This window comes from Rhinolophus hipposideros (genome assembly GCF_964194185.1).
Source record: "Rhinolophus hipposideros genome assembly, chromosome: 7".
In the NCBI taxonomy this organism is placed as follows: Eukaryota; Metazoa; Chordata; class Mammalia; order Chiroptera; family Rhinolophidae; genus Rhinolophus; species Rhinolophus hipposideros.
Window position 1 is genome coordinate 52,626,156 of NC_138053.1, and position 27,090 is coordinate 52,653,245.

Here is a 27,090-nt window from a genome sequence, read left to right on the forward strand (position 1 = left end):
CATAATTTACTGGAACTGGAAAAAAAGTATAACAAAGTGTATACAATTTAGTAATTGTACAAAACATTAATTTAGCATGACGATATTGGTTATAGTCACCAAAATGAAGACTCAACATACTTTTCACTGCCACTTCCATGAAAAATTCAGATAAATAAGTCACTGGCTGAACAGTCACAACAGAAGCAATTTAAACTTTACAGACAACAGAAAAAGTCAATCTTCCACAACAATACTGCAGACACAATCATTCAGAGGTTCTCCATGCTGCCATGGCATTACTGGAATGTTTTTCAAAGTCCATCTTCTACATGAGCCATCAGCTCTCCAAGACCAACACTTGAAGCATCAGATGTAATACAAAATAAGGAGTTTTTTTATTACTTATACAAAACTTGTACATTAAAAATAACATTCAAAAACTCTGCTGACCCCCTGAGAAAGCTAAGAGCTTTGATGGGTCCATCACAAGGCCTGTGTGTTTCAGTCGCCAACCTCCTGGCCACAGGAACAAGAACACTCCTCCAGGGCCATTCATGCGGCGCCTTCGCCAGCTCTGAAGGCAGACTCACACTTTCCTTAGGCTCGACAAGCCAGCCAGGGCTTCCTGGACGATGAGAGAACACAATCTTCTCTGGCCTAAGCTTAGAGTATTTTACCAGTATACAAGTCTGTTTACTTCTTGAACACTTTCAATAAACTCCTAGCATAAGAAGTCTTATTACAACATATAGAGATTTGATACAGATCTTTACAAAAACTATCTAGTTCTTTTCAGGTAAATTAAATGTCTTTTAAAGAAATTGTCTTAGAGAAATGGTACTTTTTCAAACTTGAGTCTTCTACCCTCTGAGTTTTGAGAAAGATCAGACTTGTATGTGCTTGATAAACACTTTTGTCTAAGCAATACTAAGAGTTCTTGTATCTTTAATAAAGAGCACAAAACTCTGTTTCTTAAAGCCTTATGTTGGAAGATTGTTATAGCCAATCTAGACATTTATATTTTGACAAGTAGCCTCTCTGAATAAATAGCCTGCAGACATAAATGCAGTGATTTGTTTTCTTGATAGAGAACTATTTAGCACTGCTTAGCACATTATTCTGTAGTTGGGGAATAATAATTTTTCCCTTGAAGAAAGGAGGTCCCCTTCTGAAGAATCATGTTGGCTACTCCAAAAGAAATCAAAATAGACCAGCACCAAATGAAGGATTAGTTTACAAAAAATAAACTTAGCTCTTATTTCTTAAAATTCTACAATCCCGGCTTAATAAATTAACTAGGAAATCAGGAGTTTCGTCAGCTACAATATAATTTAAAAATTCATTTTCAGCCGGGGTGGGGGTAGTGGGAGGACGGTCAGTCTCACACTGATCACCATGAACTCCATTAATTTCATCAAAAGAAAATACTTTTTTCCAGCTTGTATTCTCTTTCAGAAATGAGCTGCAGATTACCACCTGTGATGCTGTAAAGCATAACATTCATGTTGAAATCTTTCCAAAGAGCACAGCACATAAAGCACTAAACTGTCTTCAGTTCTGAGGAGTCTGCATGGAAAGAAAGACCTCAGACTTTTCTGAAAGAGCCAACCACCAAGCAGTCACCTCACTGATCACATCTATTCATCCTCAACAAAACAGTGCATTGAGCTTTTTAATTCACAGATTTTATGTTCGTCCTTTAGACCCCAACACCCGTGTTTCAGTTCAGAGCAGTCAGGCTATTCAAGCAGCCTTCTTAGCGCAGGTTCCTTGGAGGTCTTGTAAATTTATCTTTGACCTACGGCAAAAAAAAAAAAAAGAAAAAGAAAAAAGACAAAGTAGAGATATACAATGCAGAATTTTAAGTTGAGACTATTGTATCTGAATAGATTGTTATACTGCATATTTTAAGAACAGGGAAAACATGTCAAGTAAATCGTTAAGTCTCACCTGTTGTGAGTCATGTGACTTTTGACCAGGTGTCCTGCTGCCAGTGCTGCCATCAGTGACAACTCCCCTGCCATGACTGTACCACACACAATTCTGGCAAGCTGCCGGGCATTTTCCCCAGGATTGTCTCTGCATGCTCCTTGCACACCTAGCATCTGCAGCCACCGAGAGACACAGCAGGACTCATCCTTAAAGTCATGGCAACAACTTTTCCTACTCAAGCAACTAAAATCAGGGCAACTACAATGACATCAGAATAGAACTAGACTCCATTCAAAGTACTAAATTTCCCAGAGTTGACAGCCAATACTGACAAAGTAGACCCCATAGCTAACATACCACCCCCAGCACGGTTGGTAGTGCACTTAGGACAGATGAATACTCATTTGCTCTCTTTATCTGCTTTCTCAATTTAGTAAGCATATGCCTGAACATGCTTACTTGGACACATTAGGTTAGGCTGGTGGGAAACAAAAGGATGAAAAGATCAGCTAAAATATAGAGGTGAGTGACATGCAATGTCAGGTAGAAACACAGAGGATCCCCGTGAGTCAGAACTAGGCTTAAGGTCCCTGGACTGCGCCTGACGTGTCATACCTGCAAACAGGCTTGCTGGGGGAGCAGGTTGGTCCCTCCACCCACAGTTCCTATTTCTATAGATGGCATGGTGCAACTGATATACAAATCTTCATTTGTGGGACCACTCGCTTCCATTAAAGTAATACAGTTGGAACTACCAACATTCTGTGCTGCATCCTGAAAAAAAAAGGAAAAATATATAACTTCTCTTCTTTAGAACAATAAAAGAGAAGAGAAGTGGAGGCTGCAGCCCTCACCTGTCCACAGGCGATGTAAATGGCAGTGACGATGTTGGCCGCATGGGCATTGTAGCCCCCAATGCTCCCAGCCATGGCAGAGCCCACCAGATTCTTGCTAATATTGACCTCAACCATGGCTTCTGTCGTAGTCTTTAATACCTAGAAAACAGTTGTGCACATTTTACATCTTCCCCCAGGAGGTTCAGGACGGTGTTATCCAGACCTATCCATACCTCCAGAAGACAACGGAGTTTAGATGTAGCCCCATTTACGCCCTGTCTTCAATAAAAAGAATATCAGTTAAGTTTGTTCCTGTAAATGCCACAGTCAGATAGATGGGCAAGACAGGATAAAACAGTCATCTTTAACATAAAACATACACCCATATATTAAACTTTACTTAGAATGTTAATACTCCTTTCTCCAATTTTTCCATCCAGTTAAAGATTAACAAAATAAAATATTTTAATCAAATCACTCACTTCTCTGACAACCTTGGCTGGAATGACAGCTTCACAAACAACAGATTTTCCTCTTCCCTCTATCCAGTTTATAGCAGCAGGTTTCTTGTCAGTACAATAGTTACCACTAACTGCTAAGATCTGCATTTCCGGGAAATACTCATGGAGTTTCGAAAGTGCTTTCTCTGTACCCTATTAATAACAACAACAAAATTACATTAAAATGCACAAAGTGATTTATAGATCAGAGGCTTTATTTGTATTGGTGATACTAATACTTCTAAATACAATAACTAATAACCATAATATTTCTAATAACTATACTTCAAAGAAACTAAGCACAAAAATAACGGCTGTTTAAATAGCTATTAGAGACTAATTTCTCAGTCAGTTATAGATTCCTAATGTGTTTCTTTAGGTACAAAAATGAACCTTTTATAGTGATTAATGAACAAAATGTAGACAATAATATTAAAAAGTACTCAATAAGAATATAATACTCATATTCATGTCACTGAGGAATGAGTAACCCAACTCAAGATCAATGTTTAATAAATTCCCTCTTCTGGTTACTAAATTGTTACCTAAAAGTCCAAGTTACCAAGCCTATAAAGATAAGTCAAACATTAAACTACATCTTGTTAATGGAAAATTGTTGGAATTTACATTACATAAAATATAAACAAGACTTCCAGTAACTTCCAGTTAAGTGAAATTAATTAACAACGCCTCAATAACCCAAAACATACTTGTGGGCAATTAAAAAAATTTTAGTTATGGTAAAATACACATAACATAGAATTTACCATCTTAACCATTTTCAAGTTTACAGTTCAATAGTTTTAAGTACATTCACATTGTGGCACAACCAATCTCTAGAACTCTTTTTATCTTGCAAAACGGAAACTCTATGCCCATTAAATAACAATTCCCCTGCCATCTTTCTCCCCAGCCTCTGGCAACCACCTTTCTACTTTCTATCTCTATGAATTTAACTAATCTAAGTACCTCATAAGTGGGAATCATACACAATTTATCTTTTTTGTAACCAGAGCATTTCACTTAGCAAGCAAACCTCAAGGTTCATCTGTATTTAGTATGTGTCAGAATTTCCTTTCTTTTCGGGGTTGAATAATATTCCATTGTATGTATATATCACATTTTGTTTATCTATTCGTCCATCATTGGACACTTAGGTTGCTTCCGCCTTTTGGTTCTTGTGGATAATGCTGCTATGTACACACATGTACAAATATCTAAGACTTTGTTTTCAATTCTTTTGGGTGTCTATACCCAGAAGTGTAATTGCTGGGTCATAGTAATTCTATTTTTATTTTTTTGAGGAACCACTGTACTACTGTTTATTGGCAATTTTTAAAGCTTATGAATTTAGTCACTCTTTCTGAATAGTCCTTATAGACAGGTAAACCAAAAAATAAATTTTGCTAGCCTACCTAACTGACATTAATATTTTACATTTGTGTCTGGTAAATAACATCAGTAAAATAAAATGTAAGCCATATACAATCTTCTTATAAGGAAATAATCAAAATAAATGGACTATATACATGAGCTTGGCTCTTAAATACAAGATTTAAAGTCTCTAGAAGAGGTCAGCTTTCACGTCTTACATGACAAAGTTTTAGAGTGCTAACGCCGAGATTCTTCCCAACTGCTCAGTAGACCCAGAACATACATAATGCCACGTCTAAAATGTATAAAATACAAACAGCACCAATCAACAAATGCCTGATTCATTCAACATGAGTTACATCAGTATTTACCTTTCAAAAAAAATATTTCAATAAATTAGCTCTGAGTAAATAGACGTACATGGTGAGGACACAGAGTGGACAGTGAATCTGCTCCCCACTTCTGTCTCTTTGACACCGACTTCCCCTCTCCTGGGATAATCACTTTCAAATTCTGTTATAGTCTATCCATGCTCACCTTCGAAATCATGTTCATTCCCATGGCATCACCTGACTTTGCTTGGAAACGAATATAAAGGTTGCGTCCAGCCATACCCATATGAAGTTTCTGTAGACGTGCAAATCTATCAACAAAAGAAGCAAGGATTTTTTTTTTAAGAAGATGGAAGTTATTTTAAAATCTAGTTTAGTTGGTTCATTTTACATGTAAGAGAAACCTCATGCAGATTACTTATTAATGTATTTTCTTCTTTAACTAATTGATGTATTAGAATGCTACAATCAACTCTGTCTCAGTCTTCTGTGCTGCAAGAAGGGAGTCATTTCATCATAAACTTTAAAAGTCCAAATACAAACAAGCATATACACTTGAACTATGCTGGGGTTATCACATATTGATTATGCTTCTTTATAAATTTAATTTTCTGTATTCAATCTACTACATTAATATTTACTTCTATCCTGCTTCCAAAATCTTTTTCTCCTGCAATTTGGCTCTAGGACAATTCTAAGTCAAAAGTCTTCTAGGACAAAATAACTGACTAATCAAAGTGAGCCTTGTAAAACCAACACACAAACTTACTAGCTCTCACAATATTTTTCTAATTTACCTCTACAGAGGTATTCATTTAGATAAACATTCTGCTCCCCCACCCCAAGCTAAGCATTCACATTACTCATTTTGAATAAATGGATTTAAAGTTGCTATTTTATTACGTCACTTTAAGCAGGCAATATGTTAACAGTATGTTTAGTGATCAAAGAAGATGGCACTGGTTCTGAAATAAACAGTGCACTTATAAAGCCACAGACACACACCTGCTGGTGCTATCAAATGCCTCCTTTATCATTCTGAACCCTTCAGGCGTCTCAAGCCAGGCCTTCACTTCTGCAGAGTCAGAAGCACGAGGAAGACGTACCACTGGGCCCCGAGTCATCCCATCTGCAAGGATTCGGCTGCTGGCACCTCCACCAAGCTATATGCAAAGTATGTTACAGAAGCACACATTAATCCTGAAAACACTTCTGCATGTCCCAAAAGGTGTCCTTGATTGTCCCCCAATCTCTTCCCATCACCTGGCCTAGGGTGTATCCTAAAACAGATAAATTATATATAAATGCCAACTTACACCTATTGCTCTGCAGCCTCTGTTAGTGCTGGCCACAAGACAACCTTCTGTTGTTGCCATTGGAACCTGAAATTCTTTTCCATCTAAGCACAGAGGTCCTGCCACTCCAACAGGAATGGGCATATACCCAATAACATTCTCACAACAAGCTCCCATCACCTAAAAGGTAGAGTTAGGTACCAAGTGAAAATCTATATTGCAAATACACAGCCATTGTCATTAATAATTTTTTTCAAACTTAACCCCATGGTATATTTTTTAAACAAAATTTGTATTTACTTTTAAAAGTATTTAAGTTACTAAAATGCTTGTGTAATATCTATAAACAGGAAAAGTATTTTGAATTTCTATGATCTACAGCACAAGCAGAATACAAAATTACAGCAAAATGGCTTAAACAAGTAAATATTTTATAGAACTATGTACGTATAAAAGACCAGTCAAGAAAAAAAGAAAAACTATGAAAATCTAAAGATTAAAGCTATAAAACTAGAAAGTTACAAAGCAAACTTTCTCAAATCAAGAAAATAACATACCAAGGAGTAATTATAGTCTCTATAAGGTAGATACTGGAGAGAAGAAGGCTCTGGAAGTTTTTTGGAAAGTAACTGTCGGCGAATAGATACACCTCGTTCATGGGTTTCCATCAGAGATTCCAATTTGTAAGCTGGGATATGCTTAGCATTGACTAATTGGATGATCTCAGCATCACTAAGGAATTTTGCACCTTTCTAAAGAAATGAAAAAAAATGGGAAGGGGTAGAGGGAGAGAGATGACTAAAGACTTGAAGAACTATATTTCATATTATCCATTCTACATAAACCATTTAATACAAACAATCGATAGAGCTAAAACACAGGAGGAGAATCCAAAGGACTTTGGAATTGTAAAGAAGATGACTTCGGTAGACATAAGAATATCAAAATGAAAGCAAATTCTTTATAAAAAAAGGTAAAAACGTAATAAATGTAAGACCAAAACACTAAGTTTTACAAATAAGGTACACAGGGGAAAAAAATCCATAATTAAAATTCTGACACCTACCCTCCCTCTAAGTTTGGTTAACCCTGTATTCAGCAAGACAGCTGAGATATTGGTACACGTTACTAGGGATGAGGGAAAGGAAAGTGATAAAGAAAAAGAACTTTTTTCTCACTCATATGCTCATAAAGAATGAACCAGATGAAACAGAAATGGATGGAACACAGTATCAGGTGAAAGCACGAGTGGACTCACATGGTCATGTGTGCAGGACACCCTGTTCAAATTTCAGAAGGGAAAAGCTTCCTTATGAGCATCAAGCTTACTTAAAAAAAATTAAAAATAAGCTTTCTTCTGTCTTTGAGGGTGATTTCTGTGTTAAACCTTTTCTAGGCCTCAGCACACATATGTGCCTGCAGTGGCTGTTCATCTCTGAGATAAGCAGTAATAAAGTAGAAAGAGCACGGACTCTTGAGTGAGTAAATGTTAAACTCTTAATCCCAGCCTTACCATTTCCTAGATGCATTACTTTGAGAAATACTTAAACCTTCTGGTACCTCAGCTTTCTCATCTAAAAAGTGGAGATAATTCCACCTATCTCACAAGGTTGTGGGGAATAAATAAGACCAGTAATTGTAAACCATGCAACATGATCCCTAGTCGGTACTCAATAGCTATAACTTCCTTACTTTATAAAAAAGCTCCTTTTCTTAAGAAGGATAGCAAGCTCATTTATGTTATTTTCCTCACCTCTGCATTCCCAAGTATCTGTAGACATTCTTCATTAGGCCGAGGCTCCTTGGGAAGTTCAATTTCAGGTTCCTGTGTCTCTAGTTCCAGTGAAGTATTGAGTAAGGAAGAATTACCAACCACAAACGTAGCTCGATTTGAGGTGTCAGTTTCTGCCACTAAGGGTTTTATAACCTCAGCTGTTGAAGAGATCAAAAGAAATCTCACAACACTGAACCTAAGTGTTAAAATGGATTCAACTTCTTGACAAATCAGCATTGTAAGAATAGAAAATGAAGAGAGGAAGAAATTACCTTTCGTTTCTCTGTTTTTCCTGGTATCCTCCTCCATGGCATGGAATTTCTGGTTATTTTTTACCATTATAGGGTCACGTCTACAACAATCATCCAGGACCTTCTTTTGGGTCACTACAGGAGATGTGATAGGGTTTTTTAATGAGAGTGTAGATTCTGTCTCTGCTTGTTCAAAGAAGATATACTTGACGGCCAAAAGGAGAGCTAAACTTAGGGTAATAACTTGTTCAATATCCATGCTGATCATTCTAAATAAAAGAAAGCAAATTAAAATGTTATTACTCAGAAACATACAAGGCACAACCTAAACTTTTAGCACCACAGAGAACCATGATTAACATACAACAGAGCAGGCCTTAGGTAACTTACTTAGAGAGATAAAATTGCCAGAGGGAAACACTTGGTTCAATTCTCTTGGACACATTTTCATCCAATCCTAAAGAAACCTTAGAATTTTCTGCCGTACTATTTTGAGGAGAAGGATCAGCTATCCAGCGACTGTGAGCGTGAACGAGAACCAAGCCTAGAGACTGAAATAAAATTTTAAAAATTATGTATCTTCCATATATCAATGAAACTTAAACTTCCCATCCTTAGCAACTGGATAACCAGACACCATCTTCCACGACCTCTCCTTACCATTAAAAAGAAAACCCCACGCTTGCTGTGTGACTAACTAAAGCAGTGGCCCCACTGAACTACTAAAAACATTCAAAAGAATAGGTTTTCAGAGGAAGTGGAGGAACTTGAAAAATCTATTTAGGGGAAAGACACTAACAAAAACTAGAAGACTTAAAGAAAGACGAAACAAGAAGAAAAAATAATACGGGGGGTGGGGGGGGAGGAACACCAGTGAAAGAGCCAAAACCTGTAGAAAGATGACAAAAGAAGAAACAGAAAACAAAAGTGAAAAGCAGAATATGACATTGGAACCGAAGATACTGAAGGGAGAAAGAAACTATGTAATTACCATAATCATCTTAACCCTCTGAGTAACAGGATTTGGTTTATTTTCTTCTTCTTCTAAAACTCGGGCAAAATGGCTGAGCTGCCAAATTGGACGACCCTCGCGGCTTTCCCGAGAAAGCTACAAAGTAAGTCAGTGTTAGATTAGAAGGTATTGGTTTTATTTAGGTGAACTGATATGAGAAATATGACTCTTCTACTAATACCATACGTAAGTAAGAACTTCTCTTACCTCTAAAACCAAGGACACACAAGCTGGGAAGAAAGTCATGAACACAAAGTAGTTGGCAAGAACTGACATGCAGCCAAAGCAGCACATAATTTCAAGTTGACGTACCCCTAGTTAGAGAAAAATAAAATGTACAATTAATAAAGTATGTGTATTTTGATGATGCATACATCACAACGACTCTTCCCATAGGTAGATAAATACATGAAAATATCAGTATATTAATCTCTTTGCCATCTACTAGAAAAAGAATTAGGAACTCAGCGGTGATGTGAAGCCTGAGAGCAGAGGAATTACTCTCCTGGACAGAGACCTTATCTTCTCCCATGTCCCCAACCTCACAATGCCAGGCACGGTGGTAACACTTAATACACGTCTGATAATCCCCCTTCTTAACATGGTAGTAGTTTTGAGATAAGGGTGTCTAATGGAGCAAACCCTCTACAGTTATGCTATTGATCTAACCCCACTTGTTACCACAAAAGGAATTCGCCCATCGACCAAGGACTTTTTATAAAAGTAAAACATACTGCCAGTTATGCCATTCCGATATAGTATCATAATAAATATATTGTATAATGCTGAACTCTAATTTCAATATAACCTCTATGATATTTACTGTCATTCTTATATTTTGGTTAATTTTATTGATCTGTTTGGAAAACGATATAATGCAAAAAAGCAACTCAAGATTCAAAATTAACCGTTCCACACAAAATGTTTAAGGTTGTCATTTAGTAATTTTCTCAAATAGAAAGTAACAGAATTATAGAGCTGGAAAAGACTAGATTACCAAATCCTACTCCCTCACTTTACAAATAAACTTGAATATAAAACATATTTCTGATGTCATTCATATTAAATATAAAAATGTTTTAAAATATAAATAAAAAATGATTCCCTTTTCTATAAAAACTGCCAACTAGAATAATGCAAAAAAACTCAGCTTTATTTTATTTTCTGAATTGTAATAGATCATTTAAATAAATAAAAGAACAAGAGCAAGCACTATATTTTTAAAAAACTATAGCAATTACCCCATATATAGAAATTCAAGAGAATACAAAATTACAATTAACAAAAACATTATGACCTACATTTTAAATACTAGTCAAATATAATCTTTTCAAACTTGAGATCACCAAACCATACTTAACCAATGCTTTTTACAACTTGGCACTCTATTATTACGTTCTGTATCACAGTGAATTACTGTTGCCATGTATTCTCCAGGTATTCTTCCTTACTCTGCCCCAAGGAGTATCTCTAAGCCACTTTGCTAGTATACAAAGAGCACTAATCTATATACTTCTAGGAAGTTGAAGACTTTTTTCTTTTTTTTTACTGGCTTTCCAAAGGGTTACTTCCTAGTTAGTATGTTAAATCTGTCCCTTCTATCGACCCTAAGCCAAATCCCTAATTACTATACTATTTCTGTATAGCAGTAAGTATCTCCTAACTGGCTTCTCCAATTACAAACTTAACCAGTTCTCTGACTAATCACAACAAAACTCATCACCCTACTTTCCACATCAGTTTCAAATGAATAATCTTTGGTTTCATGGCCCACTACTGTTGTCTGGCTAATCCCTCTTCATCTTCTTATATACTTTTTGGCTTGAATAAAATCACATAGGTATATTTTCACCTAATCAGAAACATTTTTCTTGATTGTAGTGGTGGTTACATGACTGTATCTTTGTCAAAACTCAAAACTGTACCCAAAGAGATTTTAAAGAATTCACATTAAAAAAATAATTTTAAAAATCTTCTTTGCTAAATAAAATCTTGTTGAATGACAGATTAAATAACAAAAAAATTCCCTCAGAAAGTTGTAATAAACATTAAATATTTAATAAAATACTTAGTGAAGAGATCTCAACTAATAATTACAACCACTTTCTTAAAAGTTGGATAATTTACTTCTGAAAGAATGAGGCTCCTTAAAGAAGGCACTAAAGCCCTGGAAATACTACAGTGTTTCCCCGAAAAGAAGACCTAGCCAAACCATTAGCTCTAATGAGTCTTTTGGAGCAAAAATTAATGTAAGACCTGGTATTATATTATGTTATATTATAGTATATTGTATTTATTATATTATACCCGGTCTTATATTAATTTTTGCTCCAAAATACGCATGAGAGCTGCTGGTCCAGCAAGATCTTATTTTCAGGGAAACACGATAGTGAACAGTATTTAAGTGTGAACTTCAAAAGAAAGCCATAAAAATTTAGTCTTATTAGAAAACCTCAGGCAGCCAGTTTACTCAGTGGTTGGAGGGTGATGCTCCTAACACTAAGGTCGCAGGTTCGATTCTCACATGAACCAGTGAGCTGTGCCCTCCACAAGTAGATTGAAAACAGCCTGACATGGAGCTGATGGGTCCTGGAAAAACACACTATTCGCCAATTAAAAAAAAAAAAAGAAAAAGAAAAAGAAAAGAAAAGAAAACCTCAACAACATTATATCATTCTGGCAAATTTGTATGCCAGACCATAATTTTTGTCCTATATAATGGAGTCTTATGTTTGATATTTAACATCTATTTCTCTACTAAGTATTCAATTAAGAATTTACTATAATATATACTATCTGATTAAATCTTCCCAACCATCCTATTAGGTGGATCTAACTTAGCTCTGTCCAACTCCTGACTCTTCCCCTGTCTTCTACATGGCAATTAAAACAAAACTCGTCACCCTACTTTCCAAGGAACCAAGTCACTAATTCAGTTTACGCAATAGCAGCAGCTAGCTAGAAGGTACTTTCCAGAAAAGTCTTGAAATTTACAATCTTAGTTAAAAACCAATCAAAAGAACAAACAAACAAAAACAATACAGATTGGGACTATATCAAACTTAAAAGCTTCCGCACAGCAAAAGAAACCGTCAACAAAATAAAGAGGCAACCAGCTAATGAGAGAAGATTTTTGCAAACAACACCTCCAATAAGGGGCTAATATCCAAAATACACAAGGAATTCATACAACTCAACAACAAAAAAACAAACAACCCAACTGAAAAATGGGCAGAGGACCTGAAGAGACCTTTCCCCAAAGAGGACATACAAATGGCAAATAGACATATGAAAAAATGCTCAACATCACTAATCATCAGAGAAATGCAAATAAAAACCACAGTGAGATATCACCTCACCCCAGTCAGAATGGCTATCATCAACAAGACAAATAGCAACAAGTGTTGGAGAGGCTGTGGAGAAAAAGGAACCCTCATACACTGTTGGAGAGAATTGGTGCTGCCACTATGGAAGGCAGTGTGGAGGTTCCTCAAAAAAATTACAAACAGAATTATCATATGACCCAGCAATCCCTCTCCTGGGTATCTACCCAAAAAATCTGAAAACATTTATCTATAAAGACAAGTGAGCTCCAATGTTCATTGCAGCTTTATTTACAGTGGCCAAGACATGGAAACAGCCAAAATGTCCTTCGATAGATGAATGGATATAGAAGTTGTGGTATATATACACAATGAATACTATTCGGCGGTAAGAAAAGATAAAATAGGACCATTTGTGACACGGATAGATCTTGAGATTATGATGCTAAGCGAAATAAGTCAGACAGAAAAAGTAGAGAACCATATGATCTAACTGATATGTGGCATATAAACAGTAAACAACGAAAGAACATGACAAACAACTGAAAGAACAAACACTCATAGACACAGACAATAGTTTAGGGGTTACCAGAGGGTAAGGGGGTGGAACGGGGCTCTAGAAGAGGGTAAATGGGGTCTAATATATGGTAATGGAAAGAGAACTGACTCTGGGTGGTGAAAACAATGTGAGATATAGATAATGTATTACAGAATCGTATACCTGAAATCTATGTAACTTTACTAACAACTGTCACCCCAATAAACTTTAAAGAAAAAAAACCAGTCATCAAAAAGAGTGGTACACAGAAAGAGAAGATGGCAAAAATGAAAAATAAATCGATAACCTGCTGCCAAGTTTACATTAGTACAGACAGACATAAGATCAAGTACACCCATATATTCATACAATTAAAAAATGTTAAGAGTAGTATTAGACTTTTAAAGGTCAGCTTAAGAATAACCAATGCAATCTGAGATGTTCTCTTTACTATAAACTTATTTTTAAATATATTAAAAATTGCTTACAAACCTGACATGGTACCAACTCCAATCACAAGACATTCTACAAGAGCATCAAGGGTGAATGTGGGACCTAAAATTGCCATTCCACGAGCAATATTTTCCCTTACTTCATCCTAAAACACAGACCAAACACATCAATGAAGGTAAGGTACAAAATAACTTCTAAAAATGTTAGAGAGCATGCCAGGGCTTCCACTGATATCTAACTTACTAAGCAAAGAATAAAATATACTATATGATAAGACTAACAAGCATTCTAAATTCAAAATGTGTGAACAATACAGAGGATTTAAACACACACACACACACACACACAGCGCCTTTTTTCCCTTTCCACTGATATTCCTTGGAAAGATTCCTTTGAGGTGGTGCATTAATCACTATAATTTAAATCCCACATAAATAAATGCTATATAACATTTTATATTTTGGTTACCATGGAAAGAAGCTTTTAGTTGCAAATTTTTTGCAACCATATTAGTCTTATGAAACCTAAAACATATCCTTGTCAAATCATATCTTTACTCAAATGATCATAAATATTCAAATACATAGTCAGGGCAGAAGTACATGCTATTTTATACTCAGACATTCTGATTATTAAAGATTGTTAAAAATCATGACTTTTGAACATCAAGATAAAAACTGTGATTTTAACATGAGTGACTAATGAACAGAGCAAGATAAAAATTTTAGGTGGGAAATAATGCTAGTGTTTTCAAGGGGTTTAGAAAGAAATCTACTCTGAGACTCTCTTCCATTAGATCCTATCTTGTTCGCCAGTGTTTCACTAGGTAGATACTCTTATTTATCCAAAAGTCCAAATATAGCCTTAATTTCTGAAACCTGCAAAAAGGAAAATGGGGAAGATTCTACGTTTCAGAAGCTATGGAGTTATAATTGAGCTGTTAGATAAATAAATAGGACAGTTCCTGGGGTATTTAAGAAGACCAGTTTTAGGATGTGACAATTAAACGTACAATTGTAGGCAATTCCTAAATCTTAGACTATGAAGAAACTCTATTAATCCTTCCTATTGTAAACAAACTGAAGAAAAAAAAAAAGGAATACTACTAACATTTATGTCTTATAAATAATACTTACCTGGGAGTTGGAACTAAGGGCAAACTTTGCTAGTGCACTTGCTCTGGAAAGGTCAATCAAAAGTAGGAAAAAGGGCAAAGCTTCACTGGAAAAAAAAACACAAGATGATGAGGTACATTTAACAGAGGAAAAAATAAGGCTTAAAAAGTACTTTCTGAAATGAAACTCCCCCCCGCCCCACACATGGTATGATCCTCTAGTATGCATACCTTTTGCAGTCCAAAAGGTATCCCTATACTCCTGTGACATCCTATAAGCTAAATTTCAGTTGCTCAATCATTTGTTTAAAATGTAAAATATTTATACAAAAACATTTTCTGATAATTTTATACCAAAATATCATCCTTAGTAAACGATGTTTCATTGAGTTAGCATTGGAAAAAAAAGTAGAATATATATAAATTTTTTCACTGTGGTAGGTTAAACGAAACAACCTTATTGGAGAGTAAACTGGCAAAAATAGCACTCAAAAGTCCTAAAAACTAACACAGCCACTATCTCAATCCTAAAATGTATCCTAAGAAAATGACTATGAATATGAACAAAAATTTAGCTACAAAGACATTCACCACTGTGTTATCAATGGAGGAAATTAAACAACCAAACTATCCAACTCTACAGGATTAAATAAATGAACTGTGGGAATACTAGACAGCCATCACAAATAGTTTTTAGCAGAAGAAAATGCAAAGATGTTGATAAACTATTATTAGGCATAAAGAAGATATAAAGCAGTGTATACAGTATGATCTCAGAAGTTTTCTTTAAGTATTAAAAAAAGTGAGAAAGCATGGATAACAAAATATTAACAGGTATTATAATTAGCTAAATGACTATATGAAAACTTCCCTCAGATTTTCTATAAACTTCTGAAAATTTATGTAACTTTATAACATGAAGAAAAGTTCTTAACAATATATTTTGAAGAAAGTATACATAAGCTTTAAATACTTACTTCAAGCCTGTCAATTCTTTATCTAAGAAATGAATGACAACCGTACTGAATACAAAACTTGAGAAAATTGTGAAGAGGCCAGCAATACCTAAAGGACAAAATTCAACAAGCTGAAAAAACTTCATCTTTTATTACACACATAACATATAGTCCTAAATGATATTCTAAAAGAAATATTATTTCCTCCAGATGATTAAAGTCTCAAATATCAGAATGTCTAACTCCCAGTAATAAGGAAACTATTGAGTGCATGCAGCACACTTTAAGCAACACACATATTTCCATACACACGATTTGAACAAACAGGTGCATTTCCACAGCAAACAAAAAAAAAATCTGATGGCACACAAAGGAGTTAAGTTATAAAGTGATTACCCAAAATATATTTTGATCCAAGTTGACGTAAATTCTGGAACTGGAAGTAAATATACAGAATTGCTATGCATCGTGTTATTGTCAGAATTATAATGTCACTGCTCAAAACATCCTATTGGGAGACATAGAAAAAAATATCACAATAGCTACAGCTTTTAAAATAAGCAATCAAAAATAAGAATTGTTATTTTGTATGCATCATTTGTTTACGTATTATGATAATATCAATGTAGGCACAATACAAGTCAAATAAAAATATTAAGTATGCAAATCAAAAGTCCAATTTTTAAACAATCCACAGTTTAAGCCAGTCATTTTCACTGTTAGTCACTTATAAAAACTGTGTTTTCAAAGTAGAGTCAATTATACTCATTTGTGTAGAAAACTGTTTCCAGTACATTTCCATAGTACATAAGTAAATAGAAATTTGAGCTAAGTTCATGAATACTAAAATATTTTACTCATAACTTTTTTAATAATATGGTCTCTAAAAGGAGATACTCTAGAAATGGAAAATGTAATTTACTTGAATCAATGTCAAATTAATTTCACAAACCTCTTCAAACTTTGGACACTCATAATTCCAACCACAGATCTTATTGTTCCCAGTAAACATGTTCATGGACATCATACAGATGGTCAGTGTCACTGTCCCCACTATGACTTCCCACGGATGGGAGGCCACAAAGAGGCCATGCATTCGGAAAAGTCTTGACAACATTGTAGCTACAGAATCCTTGGGTCCTGGAAGGAATATCAACACTTAGTATACAGCTCACTGTATTTTTAGAAAAAGTAAGTTGTAAATCCTGGTTCTGTATGCACAGGGTCTTGTACATATAAATAATACTATTTGGTAGTGCTCCTTATAATTTTGGGAAATAATAATTATAAAATTAAACTAAGACTGTTGTTATTACTTCTTTACATACAACTTAAATCTTCTATTATTCACTAGTAACCAACTTAAACACAGCTATTTATTACCAATTGTATGAATTCAGGAATTTAAAATCAAACCAAATACATACTACCTCAGCCCCATATCATCCGAGCCAAGGAGAGCAATAAAGCAGAAAACAAAAGTAAGAAACAACTATTCACATTTATTTCCTAATTACCCTGAAGTAAAATGCATATAAACATCCTCTTGATTCTGGTTATGCAAAAGGTAGATAGACACCAAAGAACCCACTTGTTGAATGCCCTCCGTTACCTTAGTTTATAAAGCTCCTCAAGGGAGGAGCCCATTACACTTTTTAACATTTCATCCAAACACATGGCTTAATGTCACTAGCCAAAAGAAATTTAATACACCTTCCTAATGTTGCTGTCATAAGGGAAAAGTCTTTCCCAGCTAACTTTTACAGCTAATCAAAATGCTAAAACAATACTGGAAGAGGATGGCTGACCAAAGTAGGTGTCTATAGCATTCAAAAATTCCCAACAGAACACAGAGATAATTTCAATCTAATGACTACCATGACTAAACTTTCCCGTGTTTGCTGGCGAAATAATAATAATAATTATTATTATTATTATTTTGATATTCTGATTTTTAAAAAATCTAATATAGTCATTGATCTATAACATAGGAACTTGCAAGCCTTACTTATTCTAAAGTTAATGTTTTCATGATAAAGAAAAACCCCTCAACTTAGGTTATTCCCTATCAAGTCAACAATTCTTTCACTACTAAAAAGTTTATTCTGTAGAATGAAAATCTGAGCTGCTAGCAGGAAGGCACCCCAATTTGATCACAAATCGGTTTAGTACTATCAACCCATAATTATATATTAGGCACATTACATTTTCCCTCAAAAAGATTTCAAAGGTAGCATTGTCAATTCTGTGACATTTCTTTCCTGGGTGTAAAATCATTTTTACAACATTCAGGAAAAGAATTACACATGATCCTGTGAAGAAGAACCTGATCTATTTGGAAATACAAACTGAATAACCAAATGTACAAAAGTATGTCAAATGTAACCATAATTACAAACAATCTCATTTCTCATGAGCACCCTCCCCATTTCTCTGATTATGCAAAGCATTTAAATGACATAGACTACAACCTTCCACTTTCATCAGCAGTTTCAAGTGGGACTAGCAGGCTACAGGACAGCTCATGCAAATTCAACAGGCAGTATTTATGCCATGTTGCAATAAAAATTAACTTTACTTTAAAAATCAAGTTAAATAGGCAATATGTGTCTTGCTTGCTCAGATTGAAGTATGCTGCGAACATTTCACAAATTCTTCAAAAGAATGGATAATCTAAATTCAGTGGAATCCTCCAACTCTAATCTAGTAACCACAGAAACCATCCACCATGGACAATTGCAGAAAAGGATGCTTTGGCATCCTACGCTAATTCTTTCCTTCCACTCAGCACTCCTCCTATGCTACACATTCCAGCACTTGATTATATACTATCTTACACTGTTGTCAAATTAATTGCTGTGTATGTTTTGTATCTTTGAGGGTAAACACCCTATCTTATAATGAGCCATTTTGAATTCCAGTAAGATCTAGCATTCTGCTACTCAACCTTGTATCCTAGGGAAAAAATAATTTATTGCACTGGAAATCAGGAAATTTGGAAACACCCAATTCTATTGTATGCTACCCATTTATAAGTCTCACCTCTCTTCATTCACCTAGTAAGCTAGAGTGCCAAAGTTTTGACAAAGTATCAAATGGCACTATATGAAACTGCTATTTTTGTGGGTAAAAAACAGTCAAATTTTAAATATCAGCAATTTCATATGGGTCATCCTAAAAGGATATCAACAGATGTGATGATCTATCCACAGTCTAGAAACTAATCATACAAGAATAAAAAGAACACGTGTGCACACGCGTGTGCGCACACTCTTCATCTTGAAATGCTCGTGCCACATGCAAGTATTCATATGTTAATGATTAATCTTTGCACAGTATTTTTAACCTTCATGTTACTAATTCCCATTTGGGAATTAGTTATTGCCAACTTAATCTTAAATTCTGGAAAGACCCTACAACAAAGCAGGCCCTCAAAATCCAATCTATCAAAAAAAAAAAAAAATCAATCCATCCCCCCCAATGGATACTTATCTAGGCCTTTGCTAGATCACCTCTAAAGCATAAACTCTTTCATTGCATGGAGAGAAAAATAAATTCACAAACAAACAAAAAACACATTCTCTACATTGTGAGATGCTGATATGATGCCCAATTATTTAACGTGGCCTGGAAACATGTTTCCTATAACTTTTCGGCACCAAGTCTAAGAAGGCATGTCCTCCAGCACGGAAATATTTCAAACGACCATTTAACATGCAGCATATCAACCTCCGCTACTGCAGAAATTGCCTGCTCTATTATTTGAACCTCCAAGGTAGTTTTTTCCTAACTATATATAAACAAACAATTCTGAAAACCTAAAGGTTTGGACTAAAGGGCATCAGTATACATCCCTTACCAAAAAAATAAAATAAAATCCTTTTAGTCCTTAGGCGACCTCCTACATTGGGCTCCTTTCAACATGTTTCTCTTGGAAATAACCGGACACACAGCTCTTTTCACGGCTCTGAGTGAGTCGCAGCCTTTACAGAGATCTTCCCCATCACCTTAAAGCAAGGTGCTGACGAACAGCACCGCCTGGGCGCGGACGCCAGCACCGACGGACCTTCCTGCGTCCTCTCTGCGAACGGCCGGCCGGGTCGCCCCCCCAACCCCAGCCCCCCAGCATTTCCAGAACCGAGGGGCCTTCAAGGTCACCCTCCTGGCACCCTTCCCGCCCCGACGATCGTGACAGCGCAGCTGGCATTGCCTGCATCCCACAGGGCCCGCGCACACTGCTCCGCCCCGCCGCCCGCCGCTGAGGCCCAGCCTGGCCCCCGGGGCCCCCGGCATTGGTGCGGGCCGCCGCTCCGCCGGCCGCGACTCAAGGACGTCTCCTTGCAGTCCCCTGGGGACAGGGCCGCCACCCCGGCAAAGGCACCACCGCAGCTCTCGGCAGGTCCGCAGAAGGTGCCAGCCGCCCCTGCCCAGGGCCGAGCGGAGCTCGAGAGTCGCCACCAACATGGCCCGCAGCTCGCTCTCACCTACTGCTGCCCAGCTCCCGGCCGCCCTGGTCCCCTCTTCGCGGCCGCCGTCCGCCTCACCTCCGGATCTCACTAGAGGCCACCTAACCCCGGCTCCGGCGCCCTGCCTGTCCCCAGTCAACCGAGACGCGGAGCGGAAGGAATCTTCGGCTTACGCACGCTCGGAACCAGATGAGCCTGGGACCAATAAGAAAGGATCGTCCGATCATCTAGCCAATCACCTGGGAGCTGCTCGGCCTGGTGGCGCTACGTCACGAACGGTCGCCTTAACAACCTCCCACAGCTCTCACCAGTGCAGTGAACCGGCACCGCACCATCTCTCACCATGGCTCGGCCAACCAATAGCGAGTCGAGTCCCAGCGCTAGGGCCTGCCTATTGGTCAAAGAGCTGTGGGGACGCCAGCATGGAAGCTGCCTAGGCGAAGACCGTCTGGCATCTGGCGGGAGGAGCATCCTACAGCCCAGGACCTGACCTGTGGCATCCTGGCTGTGAGAGTACTAGGGGAAGCAGAAATGGAGCGCTAAGGTACACGTAGGTCAGGTTGAGGATAGAAAGCTCAATTACTTAGAGGAGAGAGATGGAGGGAAGTGGAGGTGGCCCTGAAAAAAAGAGGAATGCAAAAAGGGGAAGGTGGCAGCGAGATGCAACCTAAACCTCAAGCTGACTAATATCCAAAACCTAAACCATCACCTTCCTGTGACTCACCCATTCGTGTATATGACTCTTGTCAGTGGGGTCTCTGTCTACCTCCCTCCCTCTCCGTCTCTCTCTCCTTCTCCTCTCCCTGTCCCTCCCTCCCTTCCTGCCTTCCTTCCCCTCTCTCCAGTGGGAAGCACTAGTCACTGTCGATTGTCTCTGAACTGTGCCCCTCGTCGTGCCGTCCCTCTGCTGCAAGCCTTTATTATCTCTTACCTGAAATACTGCCTTAGACTCTCCTAACTGGTCTCTCGACTCTGTGCTTCCGCCTTCTAACCCTATGACGTATTCCGTGGGCCTGCCCCAAACCATCAGTTGCCAATTGTCTGCTAGGTTAAAGAACCTGGCACCACCACTATGGCCTTGCCCCACATTTCTTGTGCATCTCTCACTACTTCCCTGTGTCAACCCTACATTTCAGCCAAAAGAGTAAGTGGCCTCCTTTTTCAGTCACAGTACCTTTTTACCTCCCTGCTTATGATTCTTTGTTTAATCTGGATTGCATATGCACTTTAATTGTTGAAATTCTAACTATCCTTCAAGGACCATTTCATGTGCCAGCTCCTTTCCTGATTCCCTCAAACACACTTCATCTCTCCCTACTTTGAACACCCATAACATGTCCATAATACTTTGTGACTTGTCTTGATTATCTTATGTGAAAATTTATTAAGAACAGGAATTTGTAATTCGTTCTATTTTTAAAGTCCTGTATTTTGAAACACAGTCCCTAGAACATACTATATATATACATACAGTAGGTGCTTTAATGAACATCTTGCTAAGTTCTCATAATCCTTATAAAATAGATATTGATGTAGGAATATTTCTGTGCATGCCGGGATCGTGTCTCGTGAAACTGAAGAATGGAAGCATGGACCAAGGAGAGGCGAGGAGTTGTAAAAGAGGATAGTTTATTAAAAGTAAAGAGTTACAGCTCCCGAGCGGGAAGGGGTTCCCAAATGGGATGCCCCCTGACTGAGGAAAAAGCTCTTATACCTTCCCTTGCCTGTTTGGGGAAGGAGAGCTGGTTCCTAATGGAATTCATCTGTCAGGTTTGTTCTGTTTGCCAATCCTGAAGGGATTTATGAGATAATTTATTAACCTCAAGGCGCATTCTTATATCTTTGTCCTGGAGTGAAGGAGCCATTCTAGGATCAGGAGTTTCAGGACATGGCTGCCTTCTGTTTATTACACCAGGGACCTTCCTGTCTACCCAGCAACATGCTAGCTAAGCTGTCTCAATATTACCTCCATTTACAAAATAGATGAGTTGGTTAAGCAACTTGCTGTAGATCACATAGATAATTGGGAAATGTCAGATTTGAACTCTGATCTAAAGCTTACATGGTTCTACTATACTCTACTGCTTCAGTCTAATACCTTTATTCGTATCTCTATACTAAATACTTTTGGAATGCCCATTATGTGCAAATCATAGTTGACACTGGAAATATAGTGACAACATGACAGACATGGAAACTGCCTTTGTGGATCTTACATCCCTTACAGAATGGATGATCATTAAATATTTGTTGAATTAATTATAGTGGAAGAAAAGAGTTTTCACAGTGAAGAAAACTGAGGTGAACTAACCAAAGAATGCAATATTCTGCTATTAATCTTTTCAAAAGGAAGAAGCAGAGGAAGGAAGGAAGGAAGGAAGGAAGGAAGGAAGGAAGGAAGGAAGGAAGGAAGGAAGGAAGGAAGGAAGGAAGGAAGGAAGGAAAGAAGGAAGGAAGGAAGGAAGATTTGTAAGTACTAACGTTACCAGGAAAACTGGTTCTTGTCACAAATTCAAGGATGCACTGATAAGCAAAGCAAGTGGTAAATTTATTAGAGAGAAACAGTAAACTCTAAAGAAGGGAGAGTGGGCAGGCCTGGAGAAGAGCAACTGTGCAAAAGAACCAAGAGGTGGGGCCGGCCCCGTGGCTCAGGCAGTTGGAGCCCCTGTGCTCCTAACTCCGAGGGCTGCCGGTTCGATTCCCACATGGGCCAGTGGGCTCTCAACCACAAGGTTGCCAGTTCAACTCCTCGAGTCCCGCAGGGGATGGTGGGCAGCACCCCCTGCAACTAGCAACAGCAACTGGACCTGGAGCTGACCTGCGCCCTCCACAAATAAGACTGAAAGGACAACAACTTGACTTGGAAAAAAATCCTGGAAGTACACACTGTTCTCAAATAAAGTCCTGTTCCTCTTCCCCAATAATAATAATAAAAACAACCAAGAGGCTTAGGAATTTATTACTTCTAAATTGAGGGCACGAAATATTCAAGATTTAGGTGTGGCATTATAGGCGTTCCTAGGTGGGTCCTCGCTGACCACACCTTCCCATCAGGAGGAGGGATTTCTGTCTGTCCTTATTTGGCTCTTGTCAGAACCATCTTGGAGGCACGGGGTGAGGGTGGGGAGGTGGAGGGGGTGGATATTTTTCCCTAACCGCAATGCTAATAATATTATAATCCATTATAATTAGCTAAAGTTCACCTTGACAGACTAGGTGACATTCTGGATCTGCTATCGTCACTGAAATCTAGTTCTGGCCAATCTGGTAGCTGCACTTCTTCTTCAGGATAATCGCATCTCCTCCCTCCTTTGTTTTCCTGTACTTCCTCCTTCCCTTCCTCCTCCTCTTTTCCCATGGCCTTATTCTTTCTGCCTAGATAACACTAAAAGCCTAGAAATTCTGTCATACTTTTAATGTCCCTGGAAGTCTAAAGGGCTAGACATCTCAGAATTAGAAGTTACAGATTATACAAATGCTTGTTAATAAATTCACATAAGGATTATGAAGGTGTTTCCACAAAAGGCTTTAGACCAAGATTTGGAAACTTTCTCTCCCAAATTTTGCTTAATTGAGAACTCCAATGAGCAAGCAATAAACTCTAATTGTCTGGTTTTTTGTTCTTGAAACAACTTCTATATGATTCCCAAAATGTGTTTCAAAAGAAACTTAATTACATTTAACTAATAATTTGTATTTAAAGACAAGTCACAAAATTTTGCCTGGACGTAACATAGAAGGGGAAAGTGGGGTGTGGGGTCAAGGGAATCTGTGTAACATCACGTGTGAGTTTACCCTCAGAGCAAAGAGTTAATAAGGTATAATTTTTAAAAATTATTTATGGTTTTTTTTTCCAGTTACAGTTGACATTCAATATTATTTTATATTGATTTCAGGTATATAGCACAGTGGTTAGACATCTATATAATTTATGCAGTGATCCCCGCCAATTAATCTAGTACACCCCTGGCACTATACGTAGTTGTTGCAACATTACTGACTATATCCTCTATGCTGTACTTTACATCCTGTGACTATTTTGTAACCACCAATTTGCATTTCTTAATCCCTTCACATTTTGCACCGAGCTCCCCAACCTCCCTCCCCACTGGCAACCATCAGTTTGTTTTCTATAAAAGTATAATTTTAAGAGCCTCTTTTAAAGTAATGAATGACCTACATTACCATCATAATTCACGTTGCCCTTAGCACTTACTTGTGTAAATATGTTAGACCTCCAACCTTCACTTTTCCTTTTTGTTGGGTCCTGCTTTAAGATGGGGAATTTTAAGAATGATAAAAAAAAATAATAAAGACTTATATAGCTCTTTCTATGTACCAACCACTTTTCTAAGTGCTTTATTTATATTTACATCTTTAATTTTCATAACCGTTCTATGAGGAAAGTATTATAGCATCTGTATTTTACAAATGATAAGCTACAGAAACAGAGAAGTTAAGTAATCCACCTAAATTCACACAGCTTGGAAATGGCAGAGCTGGAATATGACTTTGAAATCTGGCTCCCAAGAACATGCTTTAAAACACTCCAATTGTACTACCATTTGCTTTAGCATAATATGTACTGTTTTGTCTTAGCACATATGATATTTTTGTTGTTGTTGGGGAAGGGGAACAGGACTTTATTGGGAATAGTGTGTACTTCCAGGACTTTTTTCCAAGTTGTTGTCCTTTCAATCTTAGTTGTGGAGGGCGCAGCTCAGCTTCAGGTCCAGTTGCTGTTGCTAATTGCAAGGGACGCAGCCCACCATCCCCTGCAGGACTTGAGGAGTAGAACTGGCAACCTTGTGGTTGAGAGCCCACGCTCCAACCAACTGAGCCATCCAGGAGGCAGCTCAGCTCAAGGTGCCGTGTTCAATCTTAGTTGCAGGGGGCACTGCCCACCATCCCTTACAGGACTCAAGGAATTGAACTGGCAATCTTGTGGTTGAGAGCCCATTGACCCATGTGGAAATTGAACCGGCAGCATTCGGAGTGGAGCTCCAACCGCCTGAGCCACTGAGCAGGCCCAGCACATATGATTTTTGAAGTTTCTAATGCTCCATTGTGAAAGACGTATTATTCACAGTTCCCAGCTATATTCAAATTTATATCTTCCAGTCTTGGGCAGTTTTCTTTCTTTGTCTTGCACAGTTTTGCACTCAAGGTACAGAAGTAAATAAGAAAACATACACCAACACATCTATTCCAGATAACATGGTAAGTGTTCTAAGTGAAATATGCAGAGAATCCCCTGTGAACAGAAATAGGGCATAGAGTTTGGAGTGTGGTGTATTTTGAACAAGGGGAGGAGTGGTTTGAAAGAAGGCTATTCCAGCCACAAGAGAGCCAGATTGTGAGCATGAGAATGGAGGTGACATAGATACAGGAGAAGAAAATTTAATTAGGCAGAAATCTTAAAGTACTGTAGAATATGAGAGATCTAAAAAGTGAAGTCATGAGCAGGTTGGCAGAAGAGCTCAGGTTTCTACTAGTGATATCTCGCATTGCCTAAATGTTTTGGCTATTCCTCTTTTTGCCACTTTACTTCAATAGCAAAACTTAAAATTCTGCTCCTTCTTTGTGCCTAAAACTTTCTAACCTGAAATCAGTAGCTGAAGCCTCTCTTAAAGTTGGGAACAAAGGTCTCTACAGGAAAGGGTACATACAATTAAAAATTTCTTCTGTCCACTGAGCCTGATTTCACTGTTTAACTGGGTTTGTTTGTTTTTGTTCCCCCATCCTCTATTTAGGCCTTTCTACAGCTTTGTAGAATCAGTTGGGGAGTAGGTATGAGTGAGACAAGTTAGTTAGCATGTTGTTACATAAACAGGGGGGTCCCTCGTGAAATAAACAAAAAGCAGCCATATCCTGAAACTCCAGGTTCTGGAATGTCTCCTTCACTGCAGGACAATGCTATGAGAATGCACCTCGAGGTTAATAAATTACCTCATAAATCCCTTTTGGCTGGACAAAGGAGCAGATCAGATAGATAGGAATGGGTTAGTTTGTTAATCCTTTCAGGATGAGCAAACGGGACAAACCTGATAGATGAATTCCATTAGAAGGCACCAGTCCCCTTCCCCAAGCACACAAGGGAAGGTATAAAAGTAAGAACTTTTGCCTCAGTCACTGGGCAACTTGGTCAGGACCCCTCTTATTCTAAGAGCTGCGACTCTTCACTCCTTATTTTTAATAAACTACCCTCTTTAACTCCTCGCCTCTCCTTGGTCCGTGCTTCCATTCTTCGGTTTCACGAGACACAATCCCGGCACAAAAAATATTCTACATCATGATCTGTGCTGGAACACATTTTTTTTTTCTTTTAAAGGCATTTATTCTTCTCAGGAAAAAAGGAATGTTCACGCAACATAGAAACAACCTATGTATAATGAGGAATAAGTGTCTATCCCTGATATTCTTAGGGATTCTTGGCTAAGGTGACTGGTTCACATAGGAGACAATGAAAGACCACGACAGGAGGTGAAGAAGAAAAAAATTTAACCCAAGTATGAACGCTGCTTTTCCCCCCCTCTGTAACAAACCTCTCCTGTTCTCAGTTGATAAGAATGAAGTGAGTCATTTAATAATACAAGGCTGGCAACTTCCTTTCCTCCTGTTTGCCTTCATTCTCCCATTTCCAACCTCTCCCTCTAGCTTTGTTTAGCTCCCAGTTGTGAGAGACCAGAAGGAAATTATAATGGGAGGGGTTGGGAAAAGCTTGGAAAGAGATAGATAGGATTTCACCAGGCAGGTAAGAGTGGAAGAAAACAAAGATGGATAATGGTCCAACGGGGTCTCCTCAGCTTTCCTGAACAGCCCTATTGAGGTAGACACCAAAGAGCAACTGCCTAGGGCTGCACACTGTGGGCAATCTTTTTATTTATTTATGTTTTTATTTTTTATTAGTTTCAGGTGTACAAAGCAATGTAATAGTTATACATTTATATCC

At 37.8% G+C, this 27,090-nt stretch overlaps 1 protein-coding gene across 3 annotated transcripts; it reads right to left on the bottom strand.

Moving 5' to 3' along the window:
* Window positions 1-355: 355 nt before the first annotated feature.
* On the bottom strand, window positions 356-21,100 carry HMGCR (3-hydroxy-3-methylglutaryl-CoA reductase). 3 transcript variants are annotated; one of them, XM_081053214.1, is made up of 20 exons: window positions 21,070-21,100; window positions 16,625-16,812; window positions 16,069-16,180; window positions 15,694-15,781; window positions 14,739-14,823; window positions 13,642-13,747; window positions 9,496-9,602; window positions 9,268-9,384; window positions 8,667-8,827; window positions 8,298-8,545; window positions 8,005-8,183; window positions 6,809-7,003; window positions 6,273-6,431; window positions 5,962-6,119; window positions 5,162-5,267; window positions 3,233-3,403; window positions 2,769-2,909; window positions 2,530-2,688; window positions 1,933-2,087; window positions 356-1,780 (listed from the first exon to the last, which is right to left on the bottom strand). In XM_081053214.1, the coding sequence occupies exons 2-20, from the start codon at window positions 16,787-16,789 to the stop codon at window positions 1,726-1,728; spliced, it is 2,667 nt and encodes an 888-aa protein (XP_080909340.1). In that variant the 5' UTR covers window positions 16,790-16,812; window positions 21,070-21,100; the 3' UTR covers window positions 356-1,725. The 3 variants fall into 3 exon arrangements, with proteins under 3 accessions (XP_080909340.1, XP_080909339.1, XP_080909338.1); XM_081053213.1 differs by lacking the exon at window positions 21,070-21,100 and adding an exon at window positions 20,217-20,335; XM_081053212.1 differs by lacking the exon at window positions 21,070-21,100 and adding an exon at window positions 20,157-20,319.
* Window positions 21,101-27,090: the final 5,990 nt, after the last annotated feature.

Excerpts from the sequence above, each read along its gene's own strand:
- HMGCR (XM_081053214.1), bottom strand. The coding sequence starts at position 16,789 with ATGTTGTCAAGACTTTTCCGAATGCATGGCCTCTTTGTGGCCTCCCAT. Across the intron at positions 6,432-6,808 it reads GAGACTATAATTACTCCTTG|GTGATGGGAGCTTGTTGTGA; the intron begins GTATGTTATTTT and ends TCTACCTTTTAG. Across the intron at positions 2,689-2,768 it reads TTTACATCGCCTGTGGACAG|GATGCAGCACAGAATGTTGG; the intron begins GTGAGGGCTGCA and ends TTTTTTTTTCAG.